Source organism: Sminthopsis crassicaudata, chromosome 2 (genome assembly GCF_048593235.1).
Source record: "Sminthopsis crassicaudata isolate SCR6 chromosome 2, ASM4859323v1, whole genome shotgun sequence".
NCBI classification, from domain to species: Eukaryota; Metazoa; Chordata; class Mammalia; order Dasyuromorphia; family Dasyuridae; genus Sminthopsis; species Sminthopsis crassicaudata.
Genome location: NC_133618.1, coordinates 216,694,413 through 216,718,206, shown reverse-complemented (window position 1 = coordinate 216,718,206; position 23,794 = coordinate 216,694,413). Strand labels below are relative to the sequence as shown.

Genomic DNA, 23,794 nt, shown 5'->3' with positions numbered 1-23,794 from the left:
TCTCTCGCTTGAGTTCCTGACCTACATTTCCAATCAGCCATAAGACCTCGTGTGTCATCTTAGCACCTCATAGAATAGTAGCATTGTCATTTCTTTATGATAAATACTGTTTCTTCACATTTATTACCATTCTCCAATTAATGTAAATTTGTTTTGTTTCCAATTTTGTCACCATTAAGAACACTATTATGAAAAAAAATCATTTATATGTGAAGCCTATCATTGAGTGAACGTATTTATATCTTTGAGTAGATATAGATATATAGACAGATATATAGATAGGTACATATATAGGTATACACCCAGTAGTAGTATTGGTCTATCAAATAAGCTGGGTATGAACAAAGCAAAGAAACCAAAACCAAGAGAACAATACATGCAATAACCACGATAGCATATATGAAAATAACATAAAACAGCTAAGATTAACTGCAATGAAAAATCTTGGTCCCTTAGAACAAATGATGGAACACATATTCCTCCTCTTCACAGAAAGGTGAAATGTAGAATGCACTGTTGGCCACGGTTTCCTTGTCAGTCAACAAGTATTTAGTGCTTACTATCAGTTGGCACTCTGATGGTTAATGGCATTATCCATAAGACAAAGGCTTTCCTTTCTGTTATGTGTTAGGAATGAAAGATAAATTGGCAGAAATGAGGGAGGGAGTGCAAAAAGGCAATTTTAACACCAAGCCAGGTGATATTAGATGGATTTTGACAAAACTATTATATTTAATGAAAGCATAAGCATGTCATTTTTATCTAAGTCATAGCAACCAGGACTTAATTGTGTGAAATCAATCTGCTGTGACTTGGACTTGTATTAAATTTGGATTAAAGACTTGTGCTCCATAAAACTTGCCTACTTCCATATTTCCAAAGTTCTATGATCCTTGTCCTGATGAGACAACCCAAGTTAGGTATATTCACATAACCACTGTGTTGGATCCTTCTGCATGAGGGAAAAATCTATCCATAAATTTTCACCAAGTACTTACCATGTGCATGGGAAGAAATGCAAAAAGACAGAGTATTTGCCCTCAGGACCAAATGAGATAATATCTATAAAGTACTTAGCATAGTGCCCCATTAATCATTGTCAACATGAAACAGGGAAGAAAACAGGCAAAAGACAGTCTAGAACCAACCCATACTTTATCTAGTTAAGTCCAAATATGGATGAACTACCAAGGAAAGCAAAGTGATTAACATCTGTAACAAGTCAGAGAACAAGATGGCCCTAGCAGCTAGTGTAGTGTGGGAGCTCTAGAAGCCAGAGAGAATCCGTCTGGGTCAAAATGGGGCAAGGAGAAAGACCCAGTAGGCACAGGTTAGGTCATTACAGATCACAAGAAGGTAACAGAAGTGACTATACTTGAATCTGGAGGAGTGAACCTGGAACCTAACACTAGAATACGGGGCTTCTATAGAAGTTACAATCAGAGTTACTGGGGAAATACCAGCATGGACTAGAGGCAAGAGAAGGAAAGATGAAAATAGCTGAATGCAAGAGTTATTATATATGTGGAATTAAATTAATTCTTCTTGGTCTTAAAGACATTACAGAGGCAGAAAAGCTCAGGGATTAAAAATATGCAAAAATGGAATTCAATTCTTTGGACAGGTACTAGTGACTTCCATTGCCCCACTTATAAGTGATAAGCACTTATCAAAGATAACTTATACAAAGGTTCTTGCGCAGTCACAGGACTAGGTACTCCTAAAGGTCACTTCCAACTCTGAGATTCTATGGTTATAAGTAGATCCAGAACATACCTAAAGGACTGTATTCAGTTCTGAGCACATGAGGATGGGGAGTGGGGAAGGGGGAGGGATTATGAACAAATTGGGACTCATTTCCAGAAAAGGATAACAACAAAAACAGAGCAACTAAAACAATGTCATATAAAGAATGGTTGAAGTAACTAGAAACATTTGGCCAGAAAAAGATGAAAAGATGGAGAATGCCACTTTGCAGATGAGAAAACTAAGGCAGACAGGTTAAATGCCTTGCCCAGAGTCATATAGCTGGTATCTGAAACTTGATTCAAACTCAAGTTTTCCTAGGTCCAGGTTCAGCATTCTATGTACTCTATCAAGTCTAAGTTGTACACTTGAGAAAACTGAAATGTAGAGAAGTTACATGGCTTGCTCAGGGTTAGAGAGGGAGAAGCATGTCCACCATATCATAGTAAAATTCCTCAACATCCAAATAGCCTTCTTAAAGTGTGTTTGCCAGAGTCCAGTTAGACAGAATAGCCCCACAATTTCTTTCATTCTAGATTCTGTGTCTTTCCTAATGCAGCCTGAAGCAGCCCTGGGTATTAGGCAAACATCACCATTCTGCATACATACTGAACTTGTGAGAAAATGGGAGGTTGGGAGGAGAAGGTTACCAGACAATCACATCTGCCCAGAACTCCATTCTTTCTCCATATTTTTCATGAAAGAGCCATTATCTCATCTGTTCCTACCACAAATCAAGGAGAAAAACAAGACAGAAAATCTTTTGCCTCTATTTTTCAGACAATGTGAATTTTTTCCATTGTCAACAAGAATGTTTTGATTCTAATCATGTTTTACCCACCAATATTACAAATTAAAAATTATAATTGTTTTTCTTCTCTATTTTTATTGTAAGTCCATTCATTCTTTTCTCTCTACTTTTAACCCACTTCAGCTACGGAATAAAAGAATATAAATTCACCTAGAAGATGTCATTTGAGTTGGCCATTCCTTCTGGCTCTCTAGAAACCCAAGCAAGGTTAAGGGGCTAGTATTTCCCCAACTTTGAAATAAAATTTAAATTTTTAAAAACTCAAATAGCTGAGATATTTCCCAGTGAGGCACCTAACACCAGATCATTCTGCCAGGGAATGGGGAGGACAGGTGTGGAAGTGATCTGATAACAAAATAAGGAAACTTAATTCAATTTGTCTTCTCTTTTCAAGAAATCAGTCATGTCACTACATGGGAAGCAAGTCATAAAATTATAGCATCCCATAAAGATTATAGCTTTAAAAATTTTTAAACACCTTAAATATATATAAAAATCTTATTTTATCCTCAAAAGTCAGGTGAGATGAATGGTATTAAATAATCCCATGTTATAGATAAAAATTCTGAGGTAGTGAAAATGACTTATCTAAAGTCACACAACTAATATGCATCTGGGGTGGGCTTCAAACTCACGTTCCCATAAATTCCCCCTAACTAGTCCAATAGACCACTGACAACCTCATACTACCTCATTAACCAACAAAACATCCTCTTAATGTCCTATTCTTCTATTTTTCCATTGGGATTATTTACCATATGCCACCTGAGAACAGCTCTCAATCCCCTTTGTTGCTCCCAGTTAAGGGTAAATTTTACAAAAACTAAGATCTAAGAACTGTTCTTTCCCTTAACCTGTCTTTCTCAACTTCCAACCCAATCAGCTGCCCCCATGAATTGCTGACAAAACACTGTCACTTTCTGAGAAAACACCTTGCCCTAATGCAACACTAAATTATTCAGTTTTGCTGTTAAATGGAGAAAAAGGGGATGCTTCCAATTTTCAATCACCTTCAGAACAAAATAAGTATAAGAAATGCAGTGACATCTTCCATCCACTAACAAAACCACTCCTCCTCCAGTTCAGACCCTCATAAAAACTCCTGCCTAGATTATTACAATAATCTCCTAATTATCCAATAATGTCAAGTCTCTACCCACTCCAAATCACATTCCATAGCAGAAGTCTGAACAGGTCCCTCCCCTATTCAAACTCTCAGAATATAGAGCCTTGAAGAAAAAAAAAAAAAAAAAGACACTAGGGAAATTACATAAAGTTCTCAACTTAGGTTTCTGAGTCAATTCTGAGTCAAGACAATCAAGCTGCAAGGAACTCAAGCTTTTTTGTTGTTGCTTTTTTTCATTCTCCAACACAAGAACGTCACTTAACCTCCTTATTCCATAGGCAGTTTTTTTTTTAAAAGGAAATGACAGGACAGAGGCAGACCTTCAATAGTAGAGAGGTTATTCAGTGGAAGCTCCTTAAACTTCTGAAATCACAGGAACAGTCCAAGATAAAGTGAGTATTATTGTGCAATATTTGACAGCCTACAAAAGTTTTTCATCAAATTCATATGACGCTAGTATTGATTGAGAGCTTATTACTACAAGGCCTAGTGCTTCTTGATAGAGTCAAATTAAGTCAACAAACATTTATGAAACAAGTAATTAAGTGAGACTTTTAGTCATTGAATGGGTATGGCTTCAGAAAAACTGAAACCTGGGAAAGATATTAATTTAGAAAGCTCAAGGTTATCCATGGCATCTCAAGTCATCTAGTCTTGCCATTGGACATTCATGACCATGGAGGAGAGAGTGAAGATAATAACTTTGCACAGTCTGCCTCATTTAAACACAATTTATGAGCAAGTCAAGACATCACCCTTGCACTGTCATTGGTCCTCTTCAAAAAAGGAAGTTTGAGCTACTGATCAGAGAAATGCAAATTAAGGCAACTCTGAGATACCACTACACACCTGTCAGATTGGCTAAAATAACAGGAAAAGATAATAATGAATGTTGGAGAGGATGTGGGAAAACTGAGACACTGATGCATTATTTGTGGAACTGTGAATGGATCCAACCATTCTGGAGAACAATTTGGAATATGCTCAAAGAGTTATCAAACTGTACATACCCTTTGATCCAGCAGTGTAAGCCTGTGTTCCAAAGAGATCATTAAAAAAGGAAAAGAATCCACATGTGCAAAAATGTTGGTAGCAGTCTTTTTTGTAGTGGCAAGGTACTGGAATATGAGCAGATGTCCATCAGCTAGGGGAGTAGCTGAATAAGTTATGGTATATGAATGTTATGGAATATTATGAGAACATAGTATTTTCACCTTTTTGTTGTTGTTTACTTGCTTTTTGTTTCCTCTCTCATTTTTTTCCTTTTTGATCTGATTTTTCTTGTGCAACATGATAATCGTGGAAATAAGAACAGAAGAATTGCACCAGTTTAACATATATTGCATTACTCGCTGTCTAGGAGATGGGATGAGAGGAAAGGAGGGAGAAAAAATTTGGAATACAAGGTTTTGCAAGGGAGAATGCTGAAAATTATCTTTGCATATATTTTGAAAATAAAATGCTATTAAAATTTTAAATTTTAAACATTTTTAAAAAGATAGGATAAAGAACAACAACAAATATCTACTATATGCCAAGCATTGTGCTAAGGGCAAAGCATACAAAGAAAGATGAAACAGTTATTGCCCTCAGGGAGCTCACAGTTTGATGGAGAAGATATTAGGAAAAAAAAAAAAAAACACGTAGAACACATAAACACACAGAGGATAAACTGAAGGTAATCTGAGAGGGAAGGCACTAGCAGTAAAGGGAACTCAGAAAGGCTGCTTGCTGAAGATGAGGCATTCCACGGCATAGAATATGAAATTTCTTGTAGGAGGAAATTTAAGAAGACTAGTGTTGGAGAGGAGTAATGTGCAAAAAGACTGCTAAGGTAGGAAGAAGTAGTTTCATGACAGCTCAGAGAGATAGGATTACTGCTGGTTAGGGTGGAGATGGTAGTCAATGATGATTGAATAAAAGCGATATATCTGGGTTCTGAAGAAAAATTAAGAGATTTTAAAAATGAGATATTTTAGAAAAAAATGTAGACTGAGAGGTAGTAGTGACTTTAACCTAGCCCTAAAAAAGAAAGTTGGACACAGAATAGAGAAATATCTGCAGGACCTTAATACTGGGGGAAAATTCATGTCGTTGAGCCATTGTGGCAAATAGCACCAAATCACAATCCTGGGCCACCCAAGACTGAGAGACCAGAGACCAGAATTTCTCAGTTTTGTTCACAGCTCACAAGTCACCAACACGGAAAAAACAATCATGGAATAATACAGTGACCTTGATTTCAAAGGCACAGGTTGCCAATTGAACTTGTAAATGCCTTGATGTTCCCAAAGCATTTGAATAAATCAAAATTCTTTTTTTTTATTTTATTTTAATAGTTTTTATTTACCAGATATATGCATGGGTAATTTCACAACATTGACAATTGCCAAACCTTTTGTTCTAATTTTTCCCCTCCTTCCTCCCCCCCTCCCCCATGGCAGGTTGACCAATACATGTTAAATATGTTAGAGTATAAATTAAATATAATATACATGTATATTAAATACAGTATACACGTCCAAACAGTTGTTTTGCTGTACAACAAGAATCGGACCAAAATTCTTTTAAGGATAGCAAGAGATGAAACCTGAAAACCAAACTGACCAACTCCTTACAAAGAGAATCAAAGCAATAACTCTCCTCGCTGATGCAAAAAACAACTGATTTGCTATAAAGGGAAAATGAGACCTGCTACCTTAGCTCTCTCCCAATATATAAATGAAAAGAGAACCAGCTCCAGGAAACCAGAGAACCAAAGATTATCGAGGAAATCCTAAACTCTAGAAAACATAATAAAATGTAAACTCCTTTATAATAGAAAGCTTCTTCCTTTGCCAGCAGTAGAATTTTGGCATCTAAGTTAGGTCAAAACAAACTAAATATTTCTATTATAAAGGGGTCCCCTTGCACCACAGAGTCACAGGAATAATAGATTTAGAGTTATAAGGGGCTTGAAAAACCATCTAATTAAATCCCCTTTTACAAGTAAAGAACTTAAGATCAAAGGAAATTAAGTGACTTCCACAAATTTATACAGGTAGTAAACATTAGTGGTAAGATTTAAATCCAAAGAGTCTATTTACTTTTCAATTATGATATTTCAAAATATCTGCCCCTTAATTGGTGCCCACACTCCTTCTAACAAAGACTACTGACCCTAAAGATCTCAGCAGACAACTAAGGTTGCTACCAAAAAAAAAAAAAAAAAAAAAAAAAAAAAAAAAAAAAATCCATTCATTGGTGATTAACCCTTTGATGAACTGTCTTCCTGAGCTAAGTTGGGCTTTTATTTAAATGGGGATTATTTTACCAAATTTTTCTTTCCTTTATCTCTTCTGTTTGCTAATATCCTGTATTATTTAGCAGAATTTTTGTAGTCCTTGAGGTAGTTTGAAAGAGAGTTGGGTTTAGTTAGAACCTCACATTCTTTTATCTTTATTAGGACCTTTGACAGTAACAATGACCAATACCTGTACCTAAAGTTTGCACTTGTCCAGCTCTGTAGAACCTAGGAGATCTTGTGTTCCATTGGCAGTGCCTTCAAGTATTAATGAATTCTTAAAGAAAGGCATTTGTGAAGAAGAGCCTTAAAAAATAGTAATTATCTATTTTAAAAAAGAAAAAAGAAAAGAAATAGAAATCATCCTCAGGCTCTATCTCTAGTGATGATGCATGCCTAATATTTTCCTCTCCACAAAATATTTTTGTTCTTTAATATGTGAAATAAGAATTAGAATTCAAGTGAACCAGAAAATAAACTATAAAACATTCTTACCTGTTTCTCCGAGTTTGATCTACAGAATAAATTTGCTTTCTTAGCCAGCTAGAAGGAAAAAAAAAGAGAGAGAGAGAGACAAAAAATTATGAAAATAGCAAAAAACTCACCCACATTCATTTAACTATTTAGAACAAGAAGCCAATTCTGTCCTGAGTTAGGACAGGAAACTAATTGTGTCATTCCCAGACCTTTCTTTACTGAACTCTACTTCTTCAAGGAATCTTTTAGCTACAAATATCTTTTCACAGTTTAGGGATATCTTAAGAAATGCTTAGCATCTAGAATAAATAAATGAATCCTGTTGTCCTCTGTCCTGGTTAAATCCCAACTGGAGTCTTCAACAATATGTTCAGAGGAATATGATCAGAAGAGGTTAAAGATAGAAAAATGACCCTAAGAGGACTGGCTGAAGGAAGAAAGATGTTTAGCCTAGAAAAGAGGAGGCTTAGAGAGAGATTTATAACTGATTTCACATATCTGGAAACAGATTAGACATTCTATGTAGCCCCAGAGAGAAGATCTGGGAGAAATGGATGGAAGGAACAGGGAGATACATTTTGGCTCAAATTGAGGCATTTCCTAACAATTGTTGCTGTTCACTGACAAAATGGGTTGCCTTACAAAAGAGTAAGCTCTTCATACCTAAGGGCATTCAAAGACTAATAGGATAATAACCTGAATGAAATGCTATAGGTTATGAGACTAAACTAGGTTGACTATTAGGTCCCTTCCCTCTCTAAGTTTCTATGAATCACTCAAATGAAGTTAAACTGATTAAAAGATGGTATAAATTTAATATGCTTCAAATGAACTTTTTTAATCTTTGCACACAAACATTAAGTTTTGAGACTGAAAGTTTCAGACTTTAATCTACAAAATCACACAATGGATCCCTCAGAACCAAGGGGACTTGAATTTCTTTGCTGATTAATGTTGTCATTTCAATTCTTAGACGAATCTTATATTGAATTGCCATTTTTCCCATTATATGTTATTCAAGTGTTTTGTTCTCTCCATATTTTAATGATTAGTGACCATATGGTGGATGGGACAGAAAGAACGTTAGATTTAGAAAGATCTGGATTAAAGTGTTGTCCTTGACAAATACTGGCTGTGATTGACTTAAATCCTTGGTTGCCTAGAGATGACTTTCTAAGCATCTATGTTGCAACGTGAACACTGATCTACACTGATAAACAGTGTCGTTTCTTTGGAGTTTTTTTTACCAATGAAATCTTGAGTCTGATTCCACAAAGAACCAAATTGACCACAACAGTTTGTGGATAAAATATAACTGTTGTATATAATTTGAAAGTAATATGGATTCAAGTAGGTGGGTTTGAATTTCTCTTCTACATAACAATTTCCCCAAACACTCTAAAATAATCAGAAGAAAAAGGAAAAGACCAAATACCTCTCAATAATAGCTGGTGTTGAGGCACTCTGAGCTTCTTGGTGCAAAATTGTCAAGCCACAAAGCCATTTATTAGCATCTTCTTTGGAGTCCACTGAAAAGATGAAGAGAGGAACTGTTACACAGAATGCCTGATGAGTAGCTCAGTTCATTTAACAATGAACATGATATAGACAAAAAAAAAAAAAAAAAAAAATTCAAACTATATTCCCCAGTCCATAAAAATATACAATAAAGGGCTAAAGATTCAGCAAATGGAATGAAAGCAAACTAAATGCCACAGCTGGAAGGGCAGTGAATTTGGAGTCAGGAGACTTGGATTTTCATCAATGCTCTGACACAGACTGCTGTGTGACCTTGGTCAAATGCAAGACAATGACCCCATCCCAGCCTCCAACAAACTACCTTCTCCTATTTACTCTAATTTTTCTTATAGAATAAGCACCAGGAAATCATCCCTAAACATGTCAATAACTTTCAACAAGCCAAAAGAGCCTAATTTATTATTATCTTCATTTCAAATATTATGAGACAGCCCAAGAGAAGTTATATATCCATCCCCAACAATAGTTTCTCAGGAACCAAAACCCAGAGCAGTGAGAATCCCATTTCCCTCTCCTCTTAATAGCTATGAAGTCTCTAGCATTCCACCAACCCAAAGTAAAAAAAAAAAAAAAAACAACTACATTCTTGTGCAAGTGAGAGGCTGAATACTAGAAAATTGGAATTCATGACTACCTGATAAATGTTGACACCATAGAAATTCATGATATTATTAATTAAAATTCTATTATAATTAATTTACATCAGTAGAAGGAATACCCAATAAGTCATAGATCCTTTGGATTTCTGAGGTAAAAATGGTTCAGTCATTAGAAATAAGGCTGCATCAAGGCTGTCACTGTAATTATCCATGATGGGAAAGGTCTAGAGATCATCCTGTCCAACCCTTTCATTTTTTGTTGTTTCAATCATATCCGGCTCTTCATGACCTCAATGGGGGTTTTCTTAGAAGAGATACTGGAATGGTTTGCCATCTCTTCTCCAGCTCATTTTACAGATGAGGCAAAGAGGGTTAACTGACTTGCCCAGGATCACTGTGCTAATATCTGAGAATCAGATGTAACTCAGAAAGATGAGTCTTCCTGCCTCCAGGCTGAGTACTCGTTCCACTGTACCACTTAGCTACATTTTATAAATGAGTAAATCAAGGTTCAGGGAAGAGAGATGACTAATCCAGAATCACAAGTCAGTGGGAGAGAGCAGACTAAGATTGATTTCTTTTGTCTATATTTAGGGATTTTTATGCTATTATATAGCTAAGTAATAGTGTAATAGAGGTAATGGAGCAAGGGACTAATTTGCATAATTATCCATTAATATGCTAGATGTTCCTTACTACCAAGTTTGATAACACAAGCCAATATTAAATTTGAATACATTTTATTCTGGGGAAGAAGCTGCTTCACATATCTGTTTTTCCAAGATAAACTCAAAGCTGCCCCCTTCAGCATCAAAAGGTCTTTTTAAAATTTTTAACATTTGGTGTGTTACTTCAACAATGATACTTTATGAGGATATATTCTGAAGGAAGTGAATGTCTTCAACATAGATTAAGAGCTAATCCAATTCCAATTGATCAATGATGGACAGAATCAGCGACACCCAGAGAAGGAACACTGGGAAATGAATGTAAACTGTTAGCATTTTTTTGTTTTTCTCCCCAGGTTATTTTTACCTTCTGAATCCAATTCTTCCTTTGCAACAACAATAACAACAAAATTCGGTTCTGCACATATATATTGTACCTAGGATATACTATAACATATTTAATATGTATGGGAATGCCTGCCATCTAGGGGAGGTGGTGGAGGGAAGGAGGGGGAAATTCAGAACAGAATAATATTGTAAAAAATGTTATAATTATAAAATTAATTTAATAAATAAATAAATAATTAAAAATATTTTTGGTGTGTTAGAAGTCTTCCTATTAATAAGCTACATGAAAACACAAAATTGGGTGAAATGATCCTTCAGAGGAGAGCTTATTCCAAAAGAACAGCTATAAACTGCAGCAAGACTTCACAACCTGAGTGGAGAGTGGGAAGGAGCTCATTATAAAATTATAAAATTTAATATTTCCCATTAATGGCTCTTTTAAAATTTATTAAGCAGTTTCTGGAATGTCATATTAATGCTATCACAAGTAAATGACATCTAAGAGCCCATACTTATTCAGAGTTCTTTTTGCCGTTAATATATTCTCCCTGCTTCCAATCTGTTACCTTATTTTCCCTCACTTTGAAATCAGATGGGGAAAAAAAAAAAAAAGGTGATTTTTTTTGATTCAGGGATCCCACAATTAAGTACATCATTCAAGGAAGTCAGACAGAAATAAAAGTCCCAAAAAGCTTCTAGAAACGCTTTTTGTAGCAACAAATAACTAGAAACAAACTGAAGGTACATAAGACCACCTTATATAGTGTAAAGAATATCTAACTTGTAGTCAAGAGATCTTAATCACCTGGATCTACCACTTACTACTTATGTACCCTGGACACATCACTCAATCTGACTCTCAATTTCTTCATCTCTAAAATGGTAGTATTGTTCTCAATTACTTCTAAAATCCCTTCCAAATCTCAATTTAGAATCTTATCATTAAGGAAGAATGCCTGTGGTTCATGGATATAATAGTATATATATTGTGTCATAAAAAAAATGATAAAAATGAGGAATTCAAAGAAACATGGGAAGACTTACATGAGTTGACGTAATAATATAAAAGCAAAGGACAATAAAACAAAAGTGAATGTTATGTAATTAGAATAACCAAACTTGCTCTTGTAGAAAAAAATGAAAAAAAAAATACACTTCCTTCCTTTATTGAAGGGTGCTCAAGGGAAAAGAAAGGAGGAACTATAGATATGTAACACTACATGGTAGAATACTGTCAAGATACAGTCAACATGTTGGGGGTGTGTTACTTAAGTGCTTTTTTGTTTTGTTTTGTTTTGTTTGCTTTTTAATCTTTGCTACAAGAGAAGACTGATTAAGAGACAGAAGGCAGGGAGTATATTCAGAAATAAATATATAAAATTTAAAAGGCATCTACACACAACAAAAAAATTAAAATCCTAGATAAGTATATTGAGGTTAGTGTCTTCTAAAGAATAAGGTGCATGTGCTTTATAACAATTATTTTCTTTGCTCTTTAGAAGTCTTTTCATTTTCTTCTAGAGTCAGTGTGTTCCACAGGCTCCAGGTTGTTAGAGTGTTGACTCCCAATTAAATGTGACATTATTACAGGATCTTGTCAATTCTTAGCACCAGTAATAGTAATATTCTAATACTTGGAGACTATGACAGAATGCTGATTCTACCATTATTAATACATCTTCCACCAAAAAAAGATCATTATCTATCCAAAACTCCTCATTCTATGCAATTCTTGCTCATATCCTCACATAAATCTTCCATAGGGGCATCTACCCAGCATACTGGAGTCTTTTTTTATTTTTACCAAGGCAGTTAGAGTTAAGAGACTTGCCCAGATCACACAGCTAGTGAGTATTTGTTAGGTGTCTGAGACAGGATTTGGACACAGGTGTTACCTTGACTCCAGGATTGGTGCTCTATCCACTGTGCCATCCAACTGCCCCATAAAGCTCATTTTTAATTAAAATTTTATTTATATCACTAAAATTTTTCTAATTCTCCTCCCCCACCATCTCCCAGAGAGTCCCATATAACAAATACTGTTTTTAAAGAAAAAGAAAAGAATAATCAGCATTGCTGATCAATACATTAAAAAAATTTCTGAAAGGTTATACAATGTACCAAACTCATGAACCTCTCACACCTTTTCACATCTCTTCTTTGAAGCCAGCTTATTCTTTGTAATTTTGCAGTATGTACTTTTGATACTTTTTAGCAGTTCTATCCAATTATGTTACTGGATGCTGTTTTCTTTGCTCTGCTTACTTCACTCTGCATCATTTCATTTATATAATTCCATGTTTCTCTATATTCAACACATTCATCATTTCTTACTGCACAGTAATCCTTACATTCACACGCCATGATTTTGTTTAGTCTCCAATCAATGAGTATCTATTTTGTTTCTAATTTTTTGCTGGAGGGTTTTTTTTGTTGGTAATTTTTTTTTAAGTTTTAAACTTAAATACAAAATGAGAAAAGAAAAAAAATTGCCATGAACACAGCAGACCATGAGAGGATTCAATATAAGATGATGCATTTCCATTTCAAGAAATTCCATATAATAAACACTATGTACTGTTTCAATGCTTCCCAGCTTTTCTTTGCTTCCTTGTGGGTTTTCTGCTGAGAACTTTTTACTTCCTTTTTCCTCAATCTGAAGAAGTCAACAATTAAGCATGGCTGCAAATATATTTACATATATACATATATATGCATATAAACATATATTTACATATACATTTTATACACATATATGTGAGACCATATTATGCTTATTTCCTCCTATCAACTGTTTTTCTGAAGGTTGGACAGCACCTTCCTTCAAAAGTTCAAGTCTTTTCATGTTTTACTAAATGAACTAGCTCATCATTTACTACTCCACAACAATATTCCAATCTAATCATATACTATCTAAGAGATTGTCTGTGGAAGTTTTTTCCCCTAATTCTATATTCCTTCTGTTCTTGGCTATATAAGTTTTATTTACACATGAAAATTTACGTGAAAATTTTAATTTAAGATAATTGAAATTATCTTTTTTTATACTTCAACAATGCTCTTGTCTTATAATATAGTTTAATGTATGCTGAATCTACTTCCTTTACATCTTTTTTTCCTCTGGTTTCTTTAGTTTCTGACCTTGTGTTCTTCCAAATGAACTCTATCATTTTTTTTCTTACTCAATAAAATAATGTTTATTAATTTAATTGAGATGACATTGGATAAATAGATTAGTTAGGTTAAATTGTCATTTAAAATATCATATTGGCTTTACCTACCCATGAACAACAAACATTTCTTCAATTATTTAGCTCTAACTTTATTTATATAAAAAAGTGTTTTATTGTTTATGTTCATGTTGTTTCTGTGTTTGTTTTGGCAGGTACACACTTGGGTATTTTATACTGTCTACGTATTTTAAAGGATACAAAACAATATTTGAATAGTATTGCTGACATATAGAGTAGTTTTTCACTTTTTATTAAAGTTTTATTTCTTTTTAGAATCACCCCATCATACTTAATTCAGCCTGTATCTTTCTTTCAAACTATTAAATGCTTCTTAGTCATATATTTGTTTTCATTCCTTATTTATCTTACCTATCAGACTTTTATTTGAAGTATTTGAGACAGATTTTTCCCAATTGACTTTTTTTTTTTCTCATCTTGGTTACATTGATTTTGTTCAAGCTAAAGCTTTTTCTTTTTTCAGATTTTACTATTGCAATTGTCTATTTCATCTTTACTGATTTTTCTCTCTTATATGTTTAAGAATTCTCTCAGTCATAAATATCCATAAAATAAAAGACAATATTTGAAAACTTCTTAGAGAAGAGAAAGGAGAAATTAGGTGGCATAGTGGATAGAGCATCATGCCTGGAGTCGGGAAGACTCATCATCTTGAATTTAAATCTGGCCTCAGACACTTTTAGTTATATGACTCTGGGAAAGTCACTTAAACCTATTTACCCCAGTTCCCTCATCTGTACAATGAATTGGAAAAGAAAATAACAAATCACACCATTATCTCTGTCAAGACACCACCAAATAGTGTCATGAAGAATTAGACATATTGGAAATGATTGAACACAACCAAGGCATTTGAGTCACTAGTTATTGATGTCTTCTCAAGAGTCTTTTTTTTTTTTTTTTTTTTTTTTTTTTTTTTTTTTTTTTTTTTTTAGGCAATATAGCACCATTCATGTTCTTTTCCATTTTTTTTAGATCTTCTCTTTGAGAATTTTTGAAATTCATTCCCTGAGGATTTTTATAATTGTGTTGCCTACGGGATAGATTTTTTTTTCAGTAAGTATTTAGCCAGACCAGATGTTCTTCCTTACTTCATTTTCTTGACTGCCATTTCTATTTCCTCTAATAGTACATCTGGTAACTGAGCCAGATGTGGTGATTCCACTGTCACTGGTTATAAGAATAGAGCATTAAAGAAATACTCCCAGTTCTCGTTCATTGCATATTGATTTCCCTTCTTACAGGTTTACCTAAAATTGTCCTAAAATGATCTTTAGCTTGATCTTGTAAAGAGCTTTTTTTTTTTTTCAGGCTCATTTTCTATTCTGGGTTTGGTTTTTTTTTTCCATTTTAAAAGTCAATCCTGTTCATAGTCTTCCATTATGGTACTCAGTAATATTTTTTTCAAATAAGTTTCTATCCTAACCAATGTTACCTTTGCTTGTCATGTCTCTCCCTTGGCAATATCTACTCTTAACTTGCTGATTTAGTTTCTTCACTCTGGTTATTATTTTCATTGGTAACAAAAAATTGTCATAATATAATTCAATGACTTCATTTTTTATTCTTTTTCCTTTTGTCAGAATTACTAAATTAATAAACTAGGTTGACTTAGAACTATAAGTATAAACAATGTCTGCCATTTTCTAATCTCTGTACTTTTTTTGGATTTGTGTTATTTTAATCTTTACTCTAACAAGTTGACTACATGCAGGCCACTAATTCTGAAATAACTCACACTTTCATATCTCTATTAATTTCTGGTTGGCTCAAATAAAATAGATTTTATTTTTGCATGATATAGTGTTCATTATATTCAGCATATTCCAACTTTTTTTCTTAAAAGAAGTATACATGGTATATAATATTAACTGAGGTTTCTAATTAGTCCATAAGTCTCTTGCTTCTATTCACTTCAATAAACATTTATTAAGAAATTACTATGTGATTAAATATGTATTGGACTATCTGCCATCTAGGTGAGGAGGTGGGGGAAAGAGGGGAAAATTTGGAACGGAAGGTTTTGCAAGGGTCAATGTTGAAAAAATTATCCATGCATATGTTTTGTAAATAAAAATAAATTTAAAAAAAGAAAAAAGAAATTACTATGTGCAATAACCAAGAGAAGCACTAGGGATTTTTGCTGTTAAGTCACTTCAGAAATGTTTGACACTGTGACCTCTTGGCAATAATACTCACCATTTCTTTCTCCAGTTCATTTTACAGATAAGGAGATGAAAGCAAACAGGGTTAAGTGACTTGGCTAGGATCACACAATTAGTAAGTATCTAAGGACAGATCTGAACTTAAGAAGATGAAACTTCCTAAGTAGATGCCCATTAATTGGGGAAAGGCTGACCAAGCTGGGATATATGAAAATAATGGGATATTATTGTTCTATAAAAAATTATGAATAGGCTTATTTTAGAAAGATCTGGGAAGATTTACAGGAACTAGTGCTGAGTGAAACAAGCCGAACCTAGGGGTACAAAGGCAAAATTAAGAAGGTACTGCCCTCAAAGAGCTTATATTCTGCTGGTTTATTTGGCTTGTACACTGATAAGTCTACATGATAGAAAGTGAAGGGGACATAGGAGAGGTCAAAGTGCTCAGTTGGTCCCTTAGGGAAAACATCGTGAAGAGCTGAGACTTCAAGGAATATTAGGAATCTGAAAGACAGAAATGAAGAGGGATCCCATTCTTTGTTTCTCATTCTACAATATTACAGTGTTTAGCATGGTATTTTGTATACAGTGAGTATTTAATAAGTGCACTTTTCATTCACTCATTCATGGGGGACAGCCTACACAAGTACATGGGGATAGCAGATGCCATGATGACATTTTCTAGGGAAATAACATACCTATGGGAACTTAGGCATATGATGACACACATAGGATCCAGTTTACTAGAACACAGAGTACAAAAGTAATGTAAATTAAGGCCAATAAACTGACACCAGACTCTGAGCATTTCAAATACCACTGAGGAATTTGTATTTTATCTTATACATAATAGGGAAACATCAAAAGATTTTGAGCAAAGGAGTGACATGGCCAAATCTGGGATTTAGGAAAACAATTCTGTTAACTTTGCAAAAGATAGATTGGAGAAAAAGTCCTCTTTAATGTCTTCATCTTGAACCATATTTTTCCAATGTATTTCTTGCTATTTTCCCATCCATTGTGCCTATTTTCAAACACAAGTTAACAAGTACAGATATTTATGCTGACTTCCTCTTTGAACCCTTGCTCTTTGTAGAATTTCTTGACATTCATCATCCTCTGAAACAGATGCTGTAGCCCAGAAGCTGCAATTATCTTCAGGGTGGTCTTTTTGGTTGTACTCATCTTGAACATTACAAGACAAGAAGACTAAATGCCCCAGGAAAGGATGTCCATGGGCCCTCCCAAAAACCAACTCATCCAAATAACTTTTTTCATTTCACTTAGGGGGTCCATGTGTTTGACTTCATTGAGCTTCTTTGTCTCTTATGTTGCATTTTTTAGCAACAATGTTAATTTGGACCTAGCATGGTTTTCCAATGCTATTAACTCATGTTATTAGAGTAAAATCTCTTATTTGAGAACCAAAGTTAAATTCATGTTTGTAGACTGTCTGAAACCTGTGATTCTGGACACTTTCAAGCATTTCTTTCATAAGAAAGTAGAGAAACAAAATTCAGAGAGTGCTGAATTTGAAAATCATAGATTGAGTTCAAATCCTAGCTCTCCTGCTTAAATTCTCCATAACTCTCAGCACATCATTTAACTAAACTCTCTGGACCTCAATTTCCTCATCTGTAAAATAAAGCAATTGGCCTGAATGACTTCCAAGATTTCTTCCAGGTAAAAAATCTATGATTCTGATTCTTTCTACCACTAAAGAATCAGAAAAGGTTACAAATGACTAAGGGCTAACTTGTATTTTTATCTACTTCATGAATTGCCTTGGCCAGAGTTCTTTACCTAATTACCCAACTAGTCAGATGTTGTTTGTCCTTCATTTTCTAAGAGGACCAATGACATTATCAAGTGATATCTTAACTAGGAGTAACGTGGATTTAAGTGAAGCAGAGTTGCATAAAGTCTCATTTTCTCTTCTTAGATTTATCAAAGTCCAGTGGGAAGACAAAAGTCAAGATGATCAGTGATGGCCCACAAACCAGTAGGTGACCTTGAGTCATCCATTCTTTCCACCTGACTAGATTGGTCCTCTCACTATAAATGCTGGGAACAATTTGGAGCCTATGAAGTTGGTAAAATACAATTGTTTCTCCCTTGCAACTGGCTTCTTCATTGGAAAGTGATCTTCTACGCCATGAGGAGGCTTTAGGGTAGCACTTTAATAAAGATAATAGCAATGAGGATTTTAAAGCACTTTCTTTCTGGTAAATACCAAGTGTTTATGTTATTTAGTTTCAAGACAAGAGAAAATTCTCTTTCTCACTGATTCACTTATCTAAAGAACTTTTCCTCCACCGTGGAAGGCTAGCACTAGGAAATATGGCAAAGCTAGAGAAAAAAGAGTCACCATACCTGCTAAACTCAGGGTATTGAGCACAAACTGGGTGCCATAAAATATGGTAAAGCAGCAATCTTCTTTCTGGCGACTGGCTTTCCCACGTTCAAAGTCCTTTGAGTTTTTTCCAGGGCGGATTTCCTTTATCTCCATTAGGTCCACTAAAAGAAAAATAACAAAACTCAACAAAAATAAATGTCAAAAAAAAAAAAAAAAATCCACAGGCTAGGTGGTGCAGTGGATAGAGTGCAAAGCTTGGAGTCAGGAAAAACTGGTTTCAAATCTTGCCTCAGATACTAATTAGTTAAATGAGCAAATTCTTAATCTTTCACCCTCAGTTTCCTTGTATATAAAATTAAGACAAACAGGGTTATTATGAGGATCAAATAATAATATATGTAGTACTACCCAAATGCTAGCTATCATCATTAGTATTATCATTTAAAGAAAAAAAAAAAAAAAAGGCCACTTTTATATTGTTATGACACAATTGTAAGACAGTAGATAGAGTATTGGGCCTGAAGTCAAGTCTCTTGCAGGACATATGCAAATCACTTAACCTCTGCTTATCTTAATTCACAGAAGAAGGAAAAGGCAAACCAGTTCAGTATCTTTGCCAAGAAAATTCCTAAGATAGTATGGGTGTGTATAGTTCATGAGATCCCAAAGAGTTGGACACAACTGAATGACTGAACAATAAATAACTTACATGTAGCTCACATTTTAGAATTTATAAAGTACAATCCTATGATCGAGTAGATAATATTATTATTATTTTACAAATAAGGAAACTGAGTCAGAGAACCCAAAAAGATAAATTCAACTTCAGTGGTAGCACTGAAATTTGGCAAGATGTGATTTATGACTGGCTATATGGCTTAATGTCATGGAAAAAGAATGTTTAAAGTCAGGTGACCTGGTTTCAAGTTCCTAGTTGAAGTTCAAATTCCTCTACTCCTTTATATACTATCTGTGATAAACAAATAACTTCCCTAAGGTGGGTCTCAGCTGCTTCATCAGTAAAGGAAAGTATAAGATTAGGTAATTTCCTCTAAAGCTGAGATAATATAAAAGGGGTAGCAGAGTAGCATTGCCTTCCAAGAAAATTTATTAATCTGGGAGATGAGCATGAAAATCAGCAAAGAAAGTGACATAAACAATTTTGTGGAATAGAAATATTCTATATTATCACCTCTTTGAAGAAAGAATTAGGTAATAAATTAATCAATCAACAAGCATTCATTAAGCACCTCCCATGTACTGGACACTGTTGTGGGCACTAGGGATATAAGCACAAAAAAAAAAAAAAAAAAGAAAGAAAGAAAGAAAGAAAGAAAAAAAAAATCCCTATTCCTGAAGAGACTACATTCTAATGGGGAAGACATATCTATATTTAAATATACACAGAACAGCTATAAATATACAAATTACACAAGGAGTTACATATCAGATAGTTTGGAAAGAACTAACATTTGAGAAGATCAAGAAACACTTCATAAAGATGATAGTGCTAACTTTTGTAATGGCAAGGAAATGAAAATTGAGTGGATGCTCATCAGTTGGGAAATGGTTGAATAAATTATGATTTATGAATGCAATGGAATGTTATTATTCTATAAGAAGTGATGAGCAGCCTGATTTTCAGAAAAGCCTGGAAAGACTTTACATAAACTGATGCTGAGTGATGTGAGTAGAACCAAAAGAACACTATTTACAGTAACAGCAGATTATATGAAGATCAGCAGTGATGGACTTGACTCTTCTCAGCAATGTGGTGATTAAAGTCAATTCTAATAGACTTGGGATGGAAAATGCTATTCACATTCAGAGAAAGAACTAGAGAGACTAAATATGGATTAAAACATAGTATTTTTGTCTTTTATATGTTTCTTTCTTTGCTTGATTTTTCTTTCTCATTTTTTCCCCTTTAATCTTTCTTCTACAACATGGAAATATGTTTAACAGGATTGTACATGTTTAATCTATATTAGATTGCTTGTTGTCTTAGGGGAAGGTAAGAGAGAGAAGAAGAAAAATTTGGAATACAAAGTCTTACAAAAATGAATGGTGAAAACTATCTTTAGATAGTTTGAAAAAATAAAATCTGGAAAAATTTAGAAAAATAAAATACTATTGAAAAAAAAAAGGTGATAGTGCTAGATGATAAGTTTCTAAAGTAGAAATCAAAGTTAACATGGAGATACAATATAGTAGTAATGGATATTATGTTAATGGTTCAAAAAACTGGAATAAAGTCTTAGCAGAATGCTCCATGGATACATTCTTTACCAATGACTTAGATGAAGCCATAAAAGACACACTTATCCTATTTGCAAATGATGCAAAGCTAAGGATGGTTAACACTAGAGAATTTTTTAAAAACCATAAAAACACCTTGATAACTTAGAGCTACAAGCTGAAACAAATGAAAAAATGACAAAACTTAATTTGACAATCTACATATCTAACAACTGGAGAACGACAAAAATGAAATATATCAATGATGACAACCATATTACTTAATCTCTCTGAGTCTCAGCTATACGATAATAATAATAATATCTACAGTACTTTTCTCACCGGGATGCTGTAATTTACAAATTTTAAATAATATAATATACAATATTATAATATACAACATACAATATTGTATAGGGCTAGAACTGAGCAATGCACTTGGATAATGAAGCATGTGAGACTAATTGCCAATTGGACAGTTCCCTATTAACTTGTTTGAAGGTTGACCCTCCCCAGCTGTTCTGTGCTGACTTGATTGGTGGGACAAAGAGGGGGAAGTGACGTGTGTGGGAGGAGTAGGAGGAAGAGGAATTGAGATGCAAAAGCTGACTCAGTCTCTCCAGCGTTTGAGGGAGGAAGATGTGTGTGAGGTAGCTAGGCCTAACCCCCTGATCTTGACTGTAAAAGATCAAGAATAAAGACGTTTAGTGATCCTGACTCCAGCTGATTTCTGGGAAGACAGAGTTCCAGCACAATATGATAATATGCAATTTTTTTGTTTGTTTGTTTGTTTTTGCAACATCTAAATTCTTTTTTTTTTTATTTTGCAAATTTTAATAATGATAAAAATGTCACTTTTTGTCACTACTAAGTCCAGAATGATGGAGATGCTAACTACATTGTACTCTGTCTTGGTCATACCCGTACATTTTAGGAGTGATAGTAATAGCAGCACAACAAGACTATTCTACATGAGGACGGTTTGAAGGGACCATGGAATTATGCTCTTTTTAAAGCAGAGAATACTTAGAGAGACATTACAGATGTCTTCAAATACCCAAATATGGCTATTTATGGAAGAGGGATCAAACTTGTATTAGCCCTAGAAGAGAGAAATAGAACAATGAATGAAAGCTGAAAGAGTTAGAATTCAGTTTAATGTGAGAAAAATCTCCCTAATAATTACAATCATCCAAAAATCAAAGTCAAAGTTCTGCCTCTGGATATTTTCAAAGGAAGGCCTGATGAACCATTAAGAATGCTACAGAAAAAAATTTCTCTTTGGGTTAGAGTAGAGAACCACTAAAGTGGTTGTGTTATCAAGAATTATTGAAGCAAAATGAGAAATTCCCCAAGTTCTTTTTCATTTCAGCTATCTTATGATTCCAAGATTTAGAAACTTATCATCTAGCACTATCACCTTTTTTTTTTCAATAGAATTATATAAGCAAAATGAGAAATTCCCCAAGTTCTTTTTCATTTCAGCTATCTTATGATTCCAAGATTTAATGAAAGTTACAAAGCTAGCCAGGGGCAAAGCACAGGCTACAGATTTGCCTTTGAGATCAGAACACATGTATTTAATTTTTTAAAAAACTGGGCCTGTGATTTCATTGGAATAGAACGCCCAAATAGAAAAGAAACTCCACCGATGGAGATGAGCATCTACTCTGCAATTGCTGCTGGAGACAAAGTGATTTATTCAGGGTCACACAATCAGACCCTCCTGACTGTGAGGTTGGGTCACTATTCACTGTGATACCCTTCTTTGTAATAGATAGGACAATGGCACTAGAGTCAGAAAAACCAGAGTTCAAATCCATCCTCAGATACTTCCTATGTGACTATGGGCAAGTCACTTCGTTATTATTATCTGCCTCAATTTCCTCAACTCTAAAATAAATATTTACTAACCTCTTTTATAGCATTCCCAACAAGTGGTCATTTTTCTAATTTCCCACTGAAGACTTCCAGTGAAAGAAAATTTGAAAACTTCCAAAATGTAGCTTGATCAAGACAGAATATAAATATATTATCCACTCATTTATTTTGGAGATAATACCTCTCTTCTTTTAAAATATATATATTTTTGCAAGGCAATCAGGGTTAAGTGACTAGCCCAGGATCACCCAGCTGGTGTCTGAGACCATTTGAACTCAAGTCCGACTGAATCCTGGACTGGTACTTTATCTATAGTTTTATCTACTTGTCCCTATAATACCTCTCTTAATTTAAGTGTTCCTTATATCCAACATTCTAACTGTTGTTGCTTGTTCTAACTTCTATGGCCAAGTGGAATATGTCTTCTGGTTGATAATTCCATAAATAAAAACAACAGCCAGCAAATCCCTCCTAAACTTTATTTTCTCTATATTAAACATCCCTAGTATTTCAACTAATCCTCAGATGAATTGTGGTCTCCTCGATATTCTCATTACCCTCCTATTTTCCAATCCCTTTCCTAAAAGATGGCAGCCAGCCTCTGACATAAACTTTCAGCTGTGTCCATGGTTGAAGATTTACAAAACACATAACATATACTATGGCCTTATCTGATCTTCAAAACATTTCTATGACAGGTACAAACCATTCCAATTTGTTAAGTGAAGAGGCTGAAGTTAAGAAAACTTAATTAAATTGACTATAGTTACACAACTAGTAAGCATCCCAAGGTGGGATTCAAACCTGGCTAGCTATAGAAAATATTCGGTCTATTACAAGGTGTGTAATGTTTTCAATTTTGTTAATGCCACCAAATATGGTGGTCACATCTTTTCTATTCATTTTCCAGAGGTCTCAGCATACACAAGATCTCACTGACTTTTGCTAGTTGTCACTTCCTGAGCATTACAATAATTTTCCTGGCAGCTCCAAAGCAGAGCTTGATCAACATTCATTTAATATTTCAACAAATATTACTTGAGCATTTGCTGAATGCAAAGCACTGTCCTTGGCCATAAAAACACAAAGACTGATATGACAGAGGCCCTGCTCTCAAGAAATTTCCAATCAATTTAACATCTTTGACATGTATTGGACTACCTGCCATCTAGGGGAAGGAGTGGAGGGAAAAGGGGAAAATTTGGAATAAAAGGTTTTGCAATTGTCAATGCTGAAAAATTATCCATGCATATGTTTTGAAAATAGAAAACTTTAATTAAAAAAAGAAAGAAAAGAAATTTCCAAA

General features: G+C 34.2%; 1 protein-coding gene across 1 annotated transcript in view; it reads right to left on the bottom strand.

Annotated features, from left to right (window-relative positions):
* Window positions 1–23,794, bottom strand: part of PLCG2 (phospholipase C gamma 2) — a 152,701-nt gene that overhangs the window by 75,173 nt on the left and 53,734 nt on the right. Inside the window, exons 3-5 of the mRNA XM_074288225.1 lie at window positions 18,387–18,530; window positions 8,879–8,972; window positions 7,462–7,509 (exon numbers count right to left, since the gene is read on the bottom strand). Coding sequence (XP_074144326.1) covers window positions 7,462–7,509; window positions 8,879–8,972; window positions 18,387–18,530 — 286 coding nt within the window. The remainder of the gene's footprint in view (window positions 1–7,461; window positions 7,510–8,878; window positions 8,973–18,386; window positions 18,531–23,794) is intronic.